The sequence below is a fragment of the Bufo bufo genome, chromosome 9 (genome assembly GCF_905171765.1).
Source record: "Bufo bufo chromosome 9, aBufBuf1.1, whole genome shotgun sequence".
NCBI classification, from domain to species: Eukaryota; Metazoa; Chordata; class Amphibia; order Anura; family Bufonidae; genus Bufo; species Bufo bufo.
The window spans coordinates 176,629,273-176,644,717 of NC_053397.1; the positions used below are offsets into that span (position 1 = coordinate 176,629,273).

Sequence of the window (15,445 nt, forward strand, 5' to 3'; positions counted from 1 at the left end):
CTACCATAATATCTAGAGAACCTGATATATTTGTCGACCTTTGCAGGGAAGAAAGACATGACTGCTTTCTTCCAGAAATAGCGCCATTTGTGTCAGTGGTCTGGTATTGCGGTTTGGCCTTATCCAAGTGAATGGTTCTCACTAGAAAGCCGCTGCATTTTTTTGATCTCGTACAACCCCTTTAAATCTCCAATGTAGACTATAAATCCTACTCTAAAGGCCATTTTACACTGGCTGAGGAGTGGAACAATTAATGTCCTGTGTAAATATGCCATCTCTTGACGCACAAGCAAATGCTTGATCGCTCTGTGATCGCATATTTTTTTGCAGCTCATAAGATCCTTGTTTATTGGCAGCACATCACCCTGTTTAAACAGGGATATGCTGTCCACAAACAAGGAATCTGTATGGGGGATGAACAATCATAGTAACGATCATTCAGCCCCGATCATGGCTGCATGTAACTAACCACATTCTTCCTGATCATTGCCCACTCGCTCAGCCCGTGTAAAAGCATCCTAGCTAGATCTGTCGTTCTTCTTCTGAACCCTGTGACATCCTCTATCTTTTCTTCATCTTTCATTTTCTCCGACTAGAATAACTGGCTTAATACTTCTCCGAGGTCCACATCGCAACGTTTTTGTTTGTGGGGCAGAGTAGGTATTTGTGGTTTTAGTTCTTGTAGTGACCTTTGGGATTTGACTCTTTAAAGTTGAACTTTGCAGGCAGCATGTTATGGAGCAGGAGGAGGTGATCAGATTCATGTATAGTTTTGTCGGAAAGGATTGAGTAAAACCTTTAACCCCGAAAAACTATATATCCATCTGCTCATCTCCTCCTCTATAACCTGCTTCCTGCAGATTGCACTGTTTTGTGCTGACCTTGTTTGCATCTCTTCTACTTATGGAGGTCCTTATACGTCTTTCAGCATGGTGATTTTTTTGGCTCTGGAGCTTGGTAGCAGTCTAGTCAATCTGATTGGATGACCACTATCCAACTTGGTGTCACCTCACATTTGGGCTGACTACCTTGCATGGTAGCTAGATTTTAATATATTTTGTGGTAATATTTGGGGAGATGTATGAAGAGATCCGAACATTAGCAAGCCTGTTACTACAGCATGCAAAGTGTGTCTGTGTGCAGCATTTAAAGGGAGCGGACAGCAGGATATTCGATATTTAGCCTGATCTGCCCGAGCATGTTGTCCCCGATGGTGCCCTTGTCTTGGTTTTGTATTTCAAGTACATAGAGAAAATAATCTTTATTTCTTCTGCGTTCCTGGAGTAAGCTAATGAGCACTTTCAAGTCAAGGATGCTGGCTCCTACAGCCTCCGTGTCAAGCTTGCCGCCCTCCGATCCTGTCTCCTGCCCCTTGATTGAGGTTTCAGAGCTGTGGGTACGCCATCCCTTGGCTCTCGACATCTCTCGCAGGTACAGTCCACACTATCTGGCGCATGCACAGTGAAACTCTGAAGCCAGGAGCTTCACTGTGCAGGCGACGTGGCGGAGGAAAACCGCGCCTGCGCGAGATGTGGAGGGGCATGACGGAACCACAGCTCTGACACTTGAATCCAGGGGCAGGAGGCTGGATCTGAATGTGGCAAACTTGATTCAGAGACTGTAAAAGCCACCAACTTGCTTGACTTTAAACCACTCGTTAGCATATGGCGGGAGCACAAAATCAAGACCAGGTCACCTTTGAGGACAACATGCTTGGACAGATAAAGTACTGTGCTTGGTTACATATCGAATATCTTGGTGTCGGGTCCCCTTTAACATACTGGAATAACAAGGTGTTTAGAATAATGGAGCTTAAATAACATGTGGCGACCATCAGTATGTGACCAGAATTTACGTAATCGTCAGATTGTAATTGTAAAGCTTAATATACTAATCTCTTGGCTGGACGTCTGATAAACCACCAAAGGGGAAAAAACATCACCAAAACGTTGGGCCGGTACTTGTTTTGAAGTTTGATAATCATTTGGACAGTGAGTTCTGTGAATGTTTCTTCATTTTTATATTTTTTTATTTTTTTTTGTGGTTCTTGAATTGTATGTATGTTTGTGTATTACAGGCAGATAATGAGTGATCTTTAGCTTTAGCTTCATTTTCTTCAGTTATAAAAGTGGCTGTACCATATTGCATGCCATCCTATGCCCCCCACTTCCATTTCCGTGGAGGTGTCATTGCTTTTGGTTAATCAAACTCTGTGGTTTGTGTTGCAGGATGCTGTAAGGACCCATAGTGAATCAGGTAACACAATGTGTGTTTTATTCTTATCGTGTCCTCCTCCTGCCCTTTAATCCGGCTCTAATTGTCCCACTTGTCGTTGTCAGGGAGTCCGAATAACTTGAGTCCTACAGGATGGTCCCAGTCCAAAACTCCAGCTCCAACGCACAGAGAGAAATCTGCAGTGTCCAGCAGCCAGGAGAAAAATAAAATAGTGAGTACAATAAAGGGGTAGTCTGACTGATATGTTATTTTTATTTTTTTTGCTCAAAATGCTGTAAAAAATAAATAAATCCTTCTTTGCTTATGTTGTTCCCCTCCGGACTCTGTTTCCTAGTCCCTCTCAACACGCAACAAATGGCTGCTTAGCCAGTCATTGACCACCGCGGCGGCCCACCTCAACCGGTGATTGGGTGAGCAGTCCTTTTTGTGTTGAGAGGGACCGGATACGGAGGACAGTGGGAGAACTGAATTGTTGGAGCAGAAGCAATGGCGGGTTGGAGAGGCGAGTATGATGAGAGCTGCTCAGTCACAGATACAACATTTGTTTTTACAGCGCTCCCGTGGGCAAAGAGATTCCAGTTACTACTGGGAAATAGAAGCAAGCGAGGTAATGCTGTCTTCCAGAATAGGATCGGGATCTTTTGGAACAGTATATAAAGGCAAATGGCATGGTAAGTATTGAACCAGGTCTGAAGACCTGCAGCTTATACAGTGCCTCTGAACGTCTAATGGTGGTATCCGGATAAGTCCCCCCCCCCCCCCCCCAAAAAAAATGCCACATTTTCTTTTATGCACAAAAAATGCTGTGTCCAAATGTTACATGCTGGCCAACAGAAAATTAAAGTGCCCTACCAACATTGCATTTGTTTCCTGGTGTTTAGGAGACATGCTCTACGTTTTTTTTTTTTTTTTTCCCAGGCATTTTTCAATAGACTTCCCTATAGGAAAAAAGTCGGAATTAAACCATTGTGTGACTACAAAACACCATCCTGAAAAAAATGCTTGTACAAAATGCATAAATTTCATGATATTTTTTCACAAGCTAATAAAACACCTTCCCCCTCCCCCAAATAGAAGTGTGGCAGCACCCTAAAGGAAGTACTAGAATGAATGAGCTGGTAAACAGCCCGTCCGGGTTCTAGTCATCACACGCTCTCCAGAGCAAAAATATTTTTGTAATATTAAACTTGTTTAGTTTTTGTTATCCCGAGCTGCTGAAGAAAGGTTACCAGGTCAGTATGGGCCGGAGTTCACGCAGTGATGTGTGTAGTAAGCGACTCTTTTTATTCAGCTCTCATGCCGGTGTTAAAATGATTATATATAAACTAAACGGGACAGCTGTGGTTTTTACCATTTTTGCATAATACACCTTTTTGTTCACTTTTTATTAACTAAACCTCACCATAATGCCAGTAGTAATAATTCTCCTTTTATAATGTGATAGTGGAAAAATGCCCCCTAATGTTTGCCAGTACAAAAATGTCTCCTTAAAATGGGCGCAGTACAAAAAATGCCCCTAATGTGTGCCAGTACAAAAATGTGTCCTAAAAATGAGTGCAGTACAAAAAATGCTCCCTTATGTGTGCTGTTGCAAAAAAAATGCTCCCTAATGATGTGAACTAGTACAAACATGCTAACTAGTACAAACCCCCTCTTAGTGCCCCCAGTTGAGCTAATGTCCCCATAGTGCGACCATAATGTGTGCCAGTATAAAATATAGTGCCCCATAGTACTTTTCTCCCCCCTTACCCATAGTGCCACCATAATGTTCCAGTATAAAATGCCCCTAGTAGATGCCCTCATAGTATCCCCCATAATGTGCCAGTATAAAATGCCCCTAGTAGATGCCCTCATAGTATCCCCCATAATGTGCCAGTATACAATTCCCCTTCTGAAGTGTCCCCAGTAGATGCCACCATAGTGCTTCTGTGCTCCCTTTTTCCATAGTGCCCCCCTATAATCTGCCAGTAAAAAATGCCTCTATGTAGTGCCCCTATAGTGCTCCTCTTCCATGGTGCGCCCAACAGCATTGTGCAAAAAAAAAAAAAAAACACTGTACTTGCCTCCATGCTTCTGGCAGTGATGTGATGCAGACAACTTCCGGCCTGTGTTCCACGCTATACGTTGCCCAGTTCAGGTGGTGCGAGGAGGTCCTTGCCCGCCCTCTGATGGGCTAGTGCCTGCTGCCTATCAGAGGAATGGGGAAGGGAGACACCTCTCCCCTGTTCCGCCGCAGCATCACTGTATCACTGTCCTGAGTACGGCCATACAGATAAATATAGAGAGATGGGCGCTTCCACAATGGAAGGCGCTCATTTCCCATTTCTCTGCTGCTACCGCCGCTGCCCCCCACTTATCTCCAGGGCCAATTCACCTCATCTAATTGTCTGGGTTTGCCGGGTGCTGACGCTGGCCCTGCTCCAGTTGGTTGACTTCATTAGGAATCCTTTTTTAAACTTTTTCTAAAACATAGGTGCATTTACCCTTTCTGGTTTTGTGACATACTTTGCCACCATTTGCGCAAAATCCCTCATAGAACAAAAGGCTGCAAAACCGGCACATGCAAATACACCCTCGGAGTGTACCTATTTAAAAAAAAAAAAAATCACAGGTCTTGGTGACATATCGATGCGCTCGCTCTTCGCTACATAGGATGAAATCGAGACCGGCCGAAAATGGAGGGGGGGGAGGGGGGGGGGGGGGGGGGGAGGGACATAGACTTCTATGGAGCCCGTTTCGTGCGGCAAGGAGGGAGAGCACGATCTGTGCGTGCTTCTCTCTCCTGTTTGGGGGGGTTCCCAGCACTCGGACCACCACCGATCATAAATTTTGATACGTCTCTATGACATATCAAAAGTTTTGTGAAAAGTTGATGACCTTTAACAAGATCTGGATTTGTTGGCCACATGACAAAGGCCTAAAATCCTGTCTTTAGTAATATATAATGCAGCCAAAATATTAATGTGAGTAAAACAGTATTCATATTGATGCCTTTAAAGCAGGCGTGCTCAACCTGCGGCCCTCCAGCTGTTGTAAAACTACAACTCCCACAATGCCCTGCTGTAGGCTGTTCGGGCATGCTGGGAGTTGTAGTTGTGCAACAGCTGGAGGGCCGCATGACTTCTGTCTACCCTTATGTTTGTCACATGGCACCATAAATCTACTATACTGGACACCCCCCCCCCATCCCCGTTATTCAGCTGATCCTGCCTGGGCAAGCTACAGGCAGCCACACATATACTTACCAACGTTTCAGTTGGAAAAAACGGGGCATGGAACACCCAACCCCCCCCTCCCACCGAAACACCCACTTATTGTTGAGGTTTTCATTAGACGTGCCCATTTTTGGCCCGGGACACTGCAAATTTGCCTGGACGGCCTAGGAAAATCAGGGATAGTCCTGGTAAACTTGGGACCGTTGGCAACGATGCACACCCCTCCCCTAAAATGTACTATATCCCAATGCCCATTCAAACTAATGTGTGCCCATACATTACATTTAGGGATAACCTGGGCTGACCATGTACTGGACAGGACTTCCATGATGGTAGAATTTGGTCACGCAGCTCTATTCTGGGACATAAAGGGGGGTCCTCCACTCAGGAACCCTTCCCCCTTTGATTTTCATATGCCCAGTGGACAGGGGTTTGACTTGGAGAGACAGCTTCTTTAAAAAGTAGCTTTAGATATGTGACACTTTGTGGCAGGTTATGGGGTTGCCATATACTTTCATATGTACACCGATCCTTCTTGGGCCCATCAAATCCCATTCTAACCATGAAATACGATGCAGGCAGCAGAATATACCAGTTGAAAACCAGTCTTTAAAGGCTATTTGTTTAATGTACGTTATCTGAAGCGTGACAGGAGCTCACCTTCACTTTTAATCATGGCGGCGTGTGTATTGTAAGAGCTACATTTAAAATGCAGGTGGTGAATTCATGCATGTCCGCACTCGTCACCCGAGATAAACTGTTCATTGTCATGGACGTCTTGACAAAGCGCATACAGGCTTCACTGTGCAAGCAGACGTCTAACAGATGCTACAAGTCAGTAGCTTGCCAAGATCTTCCACTGTACCAGCTGTAGATGAGGATGTACCTAAGGCTTAGACTGGTTCAGGACAAGAGCATTTTCACATGCTGCAGATTTCCTTATTGGAGATGTCGTCATTTATCAGACGGAGAAGTGGAGCAGCAGAGGAGGAGTGAGCTGAACTTGTGCAGGGAAGTGACCTGCCCCATTATGTGATTGTTATTGTACACAGGACTGAATGTACTGGAACATCTTGATATGTTCTGCTCAGCTCCCTGAGAGAGGGCTGTACAAATTCATAGTCCACAACGCTCATCAAGGAGAGATGAACAAACCTAGCGCCACAGCGCAAAGCTGGGCACTCTGCCCCTTTATTTTAGCAATCGATGGGGGTTATCAGCACCCAGACTCCCACCAATCGCAACTTCTGACGTGTGACGTGATATATCAGGAGTTTGGTAAAATAGCTACAGAGAATGTGTCATGAGAAAATATCCTATAGTTTAACTCACAATTTTGTTGCTTTTTTATTTATTTATTTTTAGAATTTGATATTTTTTTTTGTCACTATCTACGGTATATTATAAAACGTTTTCACACTGACCACTAAGCCTAATAATATATTGACACTTCCTTTTCTGTACGGATAACTTTTCAGTAGTGAGCTCTATCACGGACAGGATTACAAGGACAGATAACACCTCTGTGTAGATAACACAGGGCTCGCCATTCACAGTAGGCGATATCACAGCGTATCTACTCCCTCCTGACCTCTGCACAGGTCACAGAGCATGCCTAGAAATATCTCCCGTAATAGTCAATGAGGTCCCTCCTGCCCATTGTCTTGTGGCAGGTGTAGCTACTCTGGACATACTCCATTGACAAAACAATAAAAAAATACCCTCGAAGAAGAAATTGTTGGAATGGAATGAAACTTTGTGTGTGAATGGAATGATATAAGTGAGTGATTACAGTATTAGAGGAAAAGGATAAGTTTATTGTGAAAACTCTAGGACCCTGTTGGGCTTCCTCTAGCTTAGACACAAGATGAGATATGGTTGGAGCATTGAGGCATACAGGTTCTATATGGTTTTCTGCGGGGATACCCTCAGCACGCCTGCAGCGGCTCGTTTCTGTCTATTCATTATAACTTAGCTTGATAAAGGTCCCTTTTTGGTATAAATCTTTTTATTGTGCAGTCATCAAAAGACATACATTGCCAAATGACAGCCCTTCAACAGAGACGTCAATTATCCATAAGTTGCACATTAAATCCACAAAAAAGGAATCATTAGGATTACCAGCTAATTTCTATGATAAAGGTCCTTTTTTGGACCCAAACGTTGCATAACGGAATCTGGAGATATTTTTATTTTAGGCTGAGAAGGATGTTCTGTACTGTTGCACTGATTGTCACGATCATTGGACTGAACGTCCTACATTCCACAGATTTCTCTATAGGACACTTGGACTGAAGAGTCCCTCTGCAAGCACCTTTTGATTTGAAGCAGCACGGTATCATTCCATTAGCAATGTATTTTCAGCCTAGTAGCCAGTGCGTGATTTTAGGATTGATTTTAAATATAGATGGGGACATGAATTTTTTTTTAATTCTAAGAAAAAAAAAGTTTTTAATATAAAAAAATAAAAAAAACTTGATATGAGCAACGGGTCATTTTAAAGGGGTTGTGCCATTTTTAAAGGATGGAGAATAAATATTTGATTAGTGGGTGTCCAACTGCTGGGACACTCGCCAATCCTAGTGGATCATCAGGGCGAGCATTCTCTACGGGACTGGTGGAAATAGCAGAGTTAATATACAGTATAACTATGAGGTTAACCATGTTTTTCTAGTGTAGCATAAGGGAAGTATAGCCATACAGCCTATTTTGTATTTTATTAATGATTTAGCTGATATCCGTAGCCAACACATGGCGCTCTCAGTTACTTTTGCGATGTTTATCATATGAGATAGTTTGTCTTGTTCCCTCTGATAATTGACTTGTACCCCGTCCAGTTAGGCATTGCTTCTTTACTTGCACAGAGAGAAGTAAAAAGTTTTGGCTGATGACTGTAACTTTGGGTGTAGCCCTTGAAATAGGAATGACATCATACATCTTCAGTCTTCAGAAGGAAATGGAGAACCTGCTGGTCATTCCGGCGTACATGTTAATTCTGTTTTTATGCTGCCTTGGAAAGTTTTATGTTTAAAAGTAAAATTTAATAGGAGCACATGCATCCTTATCTCTTACAGACAAACACATTGATTAGTGTAATGATTATCAAAGATCTTGTTAGATATTAAGATATAATTAAAGGCGTTTTCTGGGAGTGAAATATTGATGACCTATCCACAGGATCTGGTGGGTGGGGTCCTGCTCGCCGCCCGCCAGCTGTTTGAACAGCTTGTGGCCGCCTTGTCCCTGCCTAGGCCAGTGACGTTGGGTTTATCAGTCACATAACCTTGGCGCAGCTCATTCTCATTCAAGAGAATGGGCCTGGGATGCAGTACCAAGCACAGCCACTGTACGGCGCTGGGCTTTTGTATTGTGATCGAAACGACTCTGCCTGAGGATAGGTCGTCAATGTTCTACTCCAGAAAATATAATGATCTGTATACAGATATGGGAAAAATGCTGTACATTGATGGAAAACTGAAGTCTTTAAAGGGAGTCTGTCACCACATTTGAGCCTATTAGACAGATCCAATAGCGTTATATGTGCCACCCAGAAGTTTAAAACGGTACCTTTGTTGCATATACCGGAGTCTTGTTTCAGCCAAAAATGAACAAGTGCCCAGGGCGGCGCCTCAATCTTCCGAGCCCAAGACCGGACCTCCCCAACGGCTCATAACCCCGCCATCCGTGTGCCTCTGCCCGCCCGTTTACGCTCCTCCTCTCTCCTGCGGCGCAGTGGGCACTTGAGTGCAGTAGTGCAGCGGCGGCATGAAGCGCACGGCGTCATAGCAACCAATGACGCCGTGCGCTCCTGCTGTCAGCAGGAATCCAGGCCGGCATACCACGGATCACTCACGGCCGTGTACATTCGGCCTAAAGCACTCTAAAAACCCTTTTAACAAGCCACAAGAGTTTGTATCTCACGCCATAAAGTGGCACACACGTACCCATACAGCGCTAGTGGTTAAATTGAGGACCCATAGACTGCTGAAAGTTTTCTACTATCTCAGAAGGGCATGCCAGCAGAAAGAGGAATGCTAAATAACTTGAAAATGTTTTCCAAGACTTTAATACTGATGACCTATCTTCTGGATAGGTCATCAGTAGGGATGAGCAAATCAACTTTGGATGTTTTGGAGGAGTTCAGGAAATGTTTTTTTACAGTATAAATCAATTTATGAAGTTATTATGCGAAGTCTCGCGAGACTTCGCGAAGTAATCACTTCGGCTCATCGGAGCCAATACATTCTAATACTGTACAGAGCGCTCGCTCCGTGCAGTATTGAAACAAAGTTTTATGCGAATTGACTTTGGATGTTTCATTCAAAGTCGATTCGCTCATCCTTAGTCATCAGTATCCGATCAGTGGGGGTCTGACACCCGGGACCCCCGCCAGTCAGCTGTTTGAGAAGGCACCTGCACTCCTATGAGCACCTAGGCCTTCTCCTTGCTCACCAAGCATAGCGCCCTCTATTATATAGTGGTTGTGCTTGGTATCGCATGCTCAGCCCCATTCACTTCCATGGGGCTGAACTGCGCCCATTCATGTGACCGGAGTACGGTGAAATCACTGGCCTAGGAAAAGCTGAGAGAAGGCTCTGCGCTACTGCGAGTGCTGGTACCTTCTCAAACAGATGAACTGCGGGGGTCCCGGCTGTCTGACCCCCACCAATCAGATACCGATGACCTATCCAGAGGTAGGCCATCATATTAAAAGTCTTCGAAAATCCATTAACAATAACTTACCTGAAACCTATTGAGCTCTGTGTGTAGCACCAAAGAGCAAGACCCTTGATGCACATTTCACTTTAATACTCCACTAGTGTGAACTACAACTTTCAGCATGCCAACCTGCTCATCCGTTCTCATAACTCCCATAGAAGTGGATCCATTCTGGGAATTGTAGTTCCAGAACATCTGGAGGTGATGACCCCAGTCCTAATGTATTAGTGTAGCCTACCTTTTTATGTATGTGGGGGACACAAACCAATCAGTGATAGAATGGGTTTGTCGTAACCGTTCAGTGTCGCCCATCACGTACTCTGGCATAAAGTGTTAAATTCCAGACTGTATGACCTGCAGTCGTCCTTCATATTCCTTATTTGATTTGGTTTCCATATTAATATTTCAGCTGTATCGCACACACTTGGCGTTTGGGAGGGTGCTAATACGAGAGAAGTCTTTCATGAAGACGCTGCTTGTCTTGCTTCACTACACCCCGGTGAAAGTCGTAACCAACAAACTGGCAAATTCTTTAATTCATGATGCGGTTAGCTGAGGCTGGCCAAAAAATGCTGTTTATAAGAAAGGACGTCTTCAGGGTATGAGGCTTGTGCATCAGGGAGATTTGTGTTTATATATATATATATAAACCTGAAGGCAATGATCCCTTGGCCTGGTTTCTATGTAATTTGCCAAAAATACTAAGATGTGACAGTAAACAGTTGCCGGATAATAACAGGCTGGAGAGGAGCCTGGCATCGGTTAACCGTTTCTGCTCTAGGGAGAGCGTTATCTGGGCAGACGAGGGGCAACACAACCACACACAAGTCTAAAGTCATTGCGTTTAGAACTACCGGTGTTCATACGCGTATGTGCCGCAAGGCAAGAGGTGTCCTGATGCTGGGCATTAAAGGGTGGTGCAAATTTTCTCTTCAGATCTTGCATTACCACCTATTATTCAGTGCAGCTTATGCAGGTCCTATGGGGCAGATTTCATATTATATACAGATTGCTACAGAAAAATGCATGAAATCAAGAGCATATGGAGGGTCAACCAAAGACGAAACCAGCACTGATTAAAAATCTTGATAATCCTTTATTCGATAATACAGCATTGCACAAACAGTTAAGCACAGCACCCCGACTGTAGACGCATTTCGGACAAGTTATATGTCCCTAGTCACTGTAATGACTAAGGACGTGTAAATTGTCCGAAATGCGTCTACGGTTGGGGGGGCGCCGTGCTTTACTGTGTGTGCAATGCCGTATTATCAAATAAAGGATTATCACGATTTTAATCAGTGCTGGCTTCACAGTTTGGTTGTTCTAAGAGGTCTGGAATCGGATCAGAACCGTGCACGATTGATGCCAGGACAGCAGGTGAGCTGGAGTCCCTTACTATGCATATGGAGGGACACTGAGCCCTATAGACTTCTATGAACGCCGTTATTACAGCTCCATAAAACCATTGGGGGAATCATGGTCGCACCCTTGACTGTTCTCACAATACTTGCTACCATAAAAGATAGTCGATGAGTTTATTGTGTATTTATTGGGGTCAAATGGTTGAGGTGGGACATCCAAAACAAAAAGTGTAAATTCCTTTAGGATCCAAAAATGTGAGAAATCTTGAAAGTTGGAGGTGCATTTAAGGCACACCAGTTCCTTCTTGGTTGAGGCGTAAAAAGGGTCTAAAACACTTGATAAATGCAGTGCAACACATTTACACCAGTTTTTATTGGTACAAATTGTGCCAAACAACGTGTGCATTTTTAACCGTAAATCTGCCCCAGTGTCTCTCACCACCAGCGTACCTTTCATGGAGTTTTTCCGTAGAGAAGTGTTAGCAAAATGCCTGAAAGATGCCAAGACCTACAGCATGCTATATTTTTGGAGAGGGGTCAGAAAGACAAAATACGCCACCTAATCAACAAAAACGCTTGTGTCCTGCGTTTCAAAAATGACAAAAAAAATCTAAAAATACAGAAGAACGCCACTAAAAAACAGTGAGGGTATTAGTGCCATCTATTGACTGTACGTCACAGATTTACTTTCTGATATTTCAGTCTCCTAACATAAAGGGGTGATGTGTTCAAATTGTACTAAACTGAGAAGTGTTGTCAGGGCTTAGGGCACTTTCACACTAGCGCTATTCTTTTCCGGCATAGAGTTCTGTCCTAGGGGCTCTATACCGGAAAAGAACTGATCAGTTTTATCCCCATGCATTCTGAATGGAGAGCAATCCGTTCAGGACGCATCAGGATGTCTTCAGTTCAGTCTTTTTGACCGATCAGGAACATTTGCCGGAATGCCGGGCATTTTTTCTCATTGAAATGCATTAATGCCAGAGTGTTCCGGCAAAACGGATCCGGCATTGCGGTCTGCGCATGCTCAGACCGCAAAAAATGTGAAAAAAATAATAAATGCCGGATCCATTTTTTCCAGATGACACCGGAGAGACTGATCTGGCATTTCAATGCATTTGTCATACGGATCAGGATCCTGATCCGTCTGACAAATGCCATCAGTTTGCATGCGTTTTGATGGAACCGGCATAAATGCTGCAGTCGGTCCACAGTCTATATTGTAAATGCTGCGGGCAGTCATGATTGTGTCGGTGGGGGTTACTAGGGGCAGGGGAAAATATACCAGTGGTTTTCTCTGGGGTGAAAGAACAGAAAGGGGTATTGGAAAAGCCTGCCAGGGGCTCTATGGTGGGATAGGACAAAGGGAGGACACCACTGTGGGAATGAGAGATTCAAGGGTAGAACGTGGGTGACAGGGGCTTATTGAGTGACTTGTTGAAACATGATTCCACTGAATCTGCTGCCTGTACTTAACACAGACAGGCAGCAGCTTCAGGGGAACCCTGACCTCCCTCCCACAGTTCCTCCAAAGAGCAAGGGGTAAGCGGACTGCAGAGGTGTGAGCCTCCGCTGGCCACCCTTTAATCTGGCCCTTAGTTTTATAGGGAAGAACTGTGATCCATATTGCACATCTGGATTATTCTGACATCATTTAAACTCCTCTCTTTCAGGTGATGTGGCAGTAAAAATTCTCAAAGTTACAGATCCAACTCCAGAACAGTTGCAGGCCTTTAGAAATGAAGTTGCCGTTCTCAGGTGAGCAATTTACGAGCTGAAGGTGCTGTCTATGCCTCTGTATGAAAGCAGAGCTACACAAAGGTACAGCTGGGACCCACAAAAGACTAGGACATCGAATGGAGCGGTAATCTACCTTTGTGTGCATAAGGCCTGTAAACTTGTGATTAAAAAAAGGCAACATTAGAAAAGAGATTGGGTATCTGGATGTCATAGTTTATAAGGCAAAAAAAAAAAAGACTTATGTCTGTTTATTTCATCCTCTTATCCTGCAATGTTGAATCAGATGAAGGCAAGAAATCAAATCAGGCAAAAGCCATCTTCATCTTTGGAAAAATAATTCTTGCCCGACCACCCTTGTCACAGTTCTGGGTATAATTTGATGATGGGAGAGATCTCTGTACTGACCCCTGATATATTTATACGTAGTTATTAGATCTCCCCTCAGTCGTTTGTTTCTAAACTAAATCCTCTTTCTGGGTACTGTAGTCCACCTATTCCAGTTATTACTTTTATTTGCCCACCGTTGAACCCACTGCAGCTCTACAAATTAGTGGTCAAACCACACATGGGGTATAAGGTGGAAATACTATGTTCTCCTGATGTGCATCTGTGCCCATTTTGATGCACTCAATGATCGTATATAGCTCGTTGGCAGCTGCCTGACACTGGTATTAATCTATCTTGGGCTCGTGAAAGATGTGGCACAATTATTAAAGGATATGTCTCTAATAAATGTGGTGCATCTCGGCCCACCCTTGCCCAAGAACTCCTTGTATTTTCTCCCAGTCCAAGCATTCTCATTTTATGTACCAATCTTTCCTGCACACAGTGTCAAATTCTTGTATAGATCAAGATGTAGATTATCTACTGCTCACCCTGGTGCAGTCTAGAACCTAAAGGCTATGTACAACCTTCATTTTACTCATTTTTGGCAAAAAATATTTTTTATTGGCCTTTATTAAAAATATTCAGCTATTCTGTCACAAAGCGTTAACTTGTTTTCTAACTTTGTGACTGGTACTTTCACTTGTGCAGGTCATCTAACAAACCTTGTCTCTAAAATGAGTGTTTATAATGTCAGAGAGCAGAGATAAGGAGCCTGTCAGCTCACCAACTGACGGAAAAGAGAGAAAATCCAGAGGCTGCTTCTAAAGCAATCTCGGCTATGTACAGAAAAAATGCCTTCATATTTTAATAAAGACCAGTTAAAGAAAGTATTTTTAGCTGAAAATGAGTACAATACAATATAAAAAAGAAATTGCCCCCCAAAGGTGTACATAGCCTTTAAGGCCCCTTTACATGGGCCGACACAGCAGGCAATTTTGTGAACAGTTGGTTCCGTGTAATTGCCTGCTTATTACAGGAGGTGAAAGCTGCTTTTTTCATGCAGCAATCACCTCCACTCTACGGGGACAAGTGATATCTACTGCCTATAAATATTCTTTGTTTGAGGGCAGCAGATTGCTGTTTAGACAGCACGATTTGCTCCCCAGAAGTGATGATTTAGGCATCTGCCTCAGTGAGGTTTACACCCAATGAACAAGTGATTGCTCGTTCATGAAGTAATCAGGGCACCTTTACACGGGGCAGTTATCAGGAAGGGAGTCTTACCAAGGCTGTTCATTCCTGATAATTGACCCGATAATCAGCCTTTGTAAGGGCTCTTTCACACTTGCGTTGTTTCTGTTCCGGCATAGAGTTCTGTCGTCGGGGCTCTATGCCGGAAGAATCCTGATCAGGATTATCCCCATGCATTCTGAATGGAGAGAAATCCGTTCAGGATGCATCAGGATGTCTTCAGTTCCGGAACGGAGAACGCTTTTTGGCCGGAGAAAATACCACAGCATGCTGCGCTTTTTGCTCCGGCCAAAAATCCTGAACACTTGCCGCAAGGCCGGATCCGGAATTAATTGCCCATTGAAAGGCATTAATCCGGATCCGGCCTTAAGCTAAACGTCGTTTCGGCGCATTACCGGATCCAACGTTTAGCTTTTTTCTGAATGGTTACCATGGCTGCAAGGACGCTAAAGTCCTGTTTGCCATGGTAAAGTGTAGTGGGGAGCGGGGGAGCAGTATACTTAGCGTCCGTGCGGCTCCCGGGGCGCTCAGAATGACGTCAGGGCGCCCCACGCGCATGGGTGACGTGATCCATGCGCATGGGGCGCTCTGACG

At 44.1% G+C, this 15,445-nt stretch overlaps 1 protein-coding gene across 1 annotated transcript in view; it reads left to right on the forward strand.

The window, feature by feature from the left end:
* Positions 1-15,445, forward strand: part of RAF1 (Raf-1 proto-oncogene, serine/threonine kinase) — a 94,683-nt gene that overhangs the window by 57,646 nt on the left and 21,592 nt on the right. Inside the window, 5 exon segments of the mRNA XM_040406795.1 lie at positions 597-656; positions 2,229-2,256; positions 2,340-2,446; positions 2,789-2,906; positions 13,207-13,291. Coding sequence (XP_040262729.1) covers positions 597-656; positions 2,229-2,256; positions 2,340-2,446; positions 2,789-2,906; positions 13,207-13,291 — 398 coding nt within the window.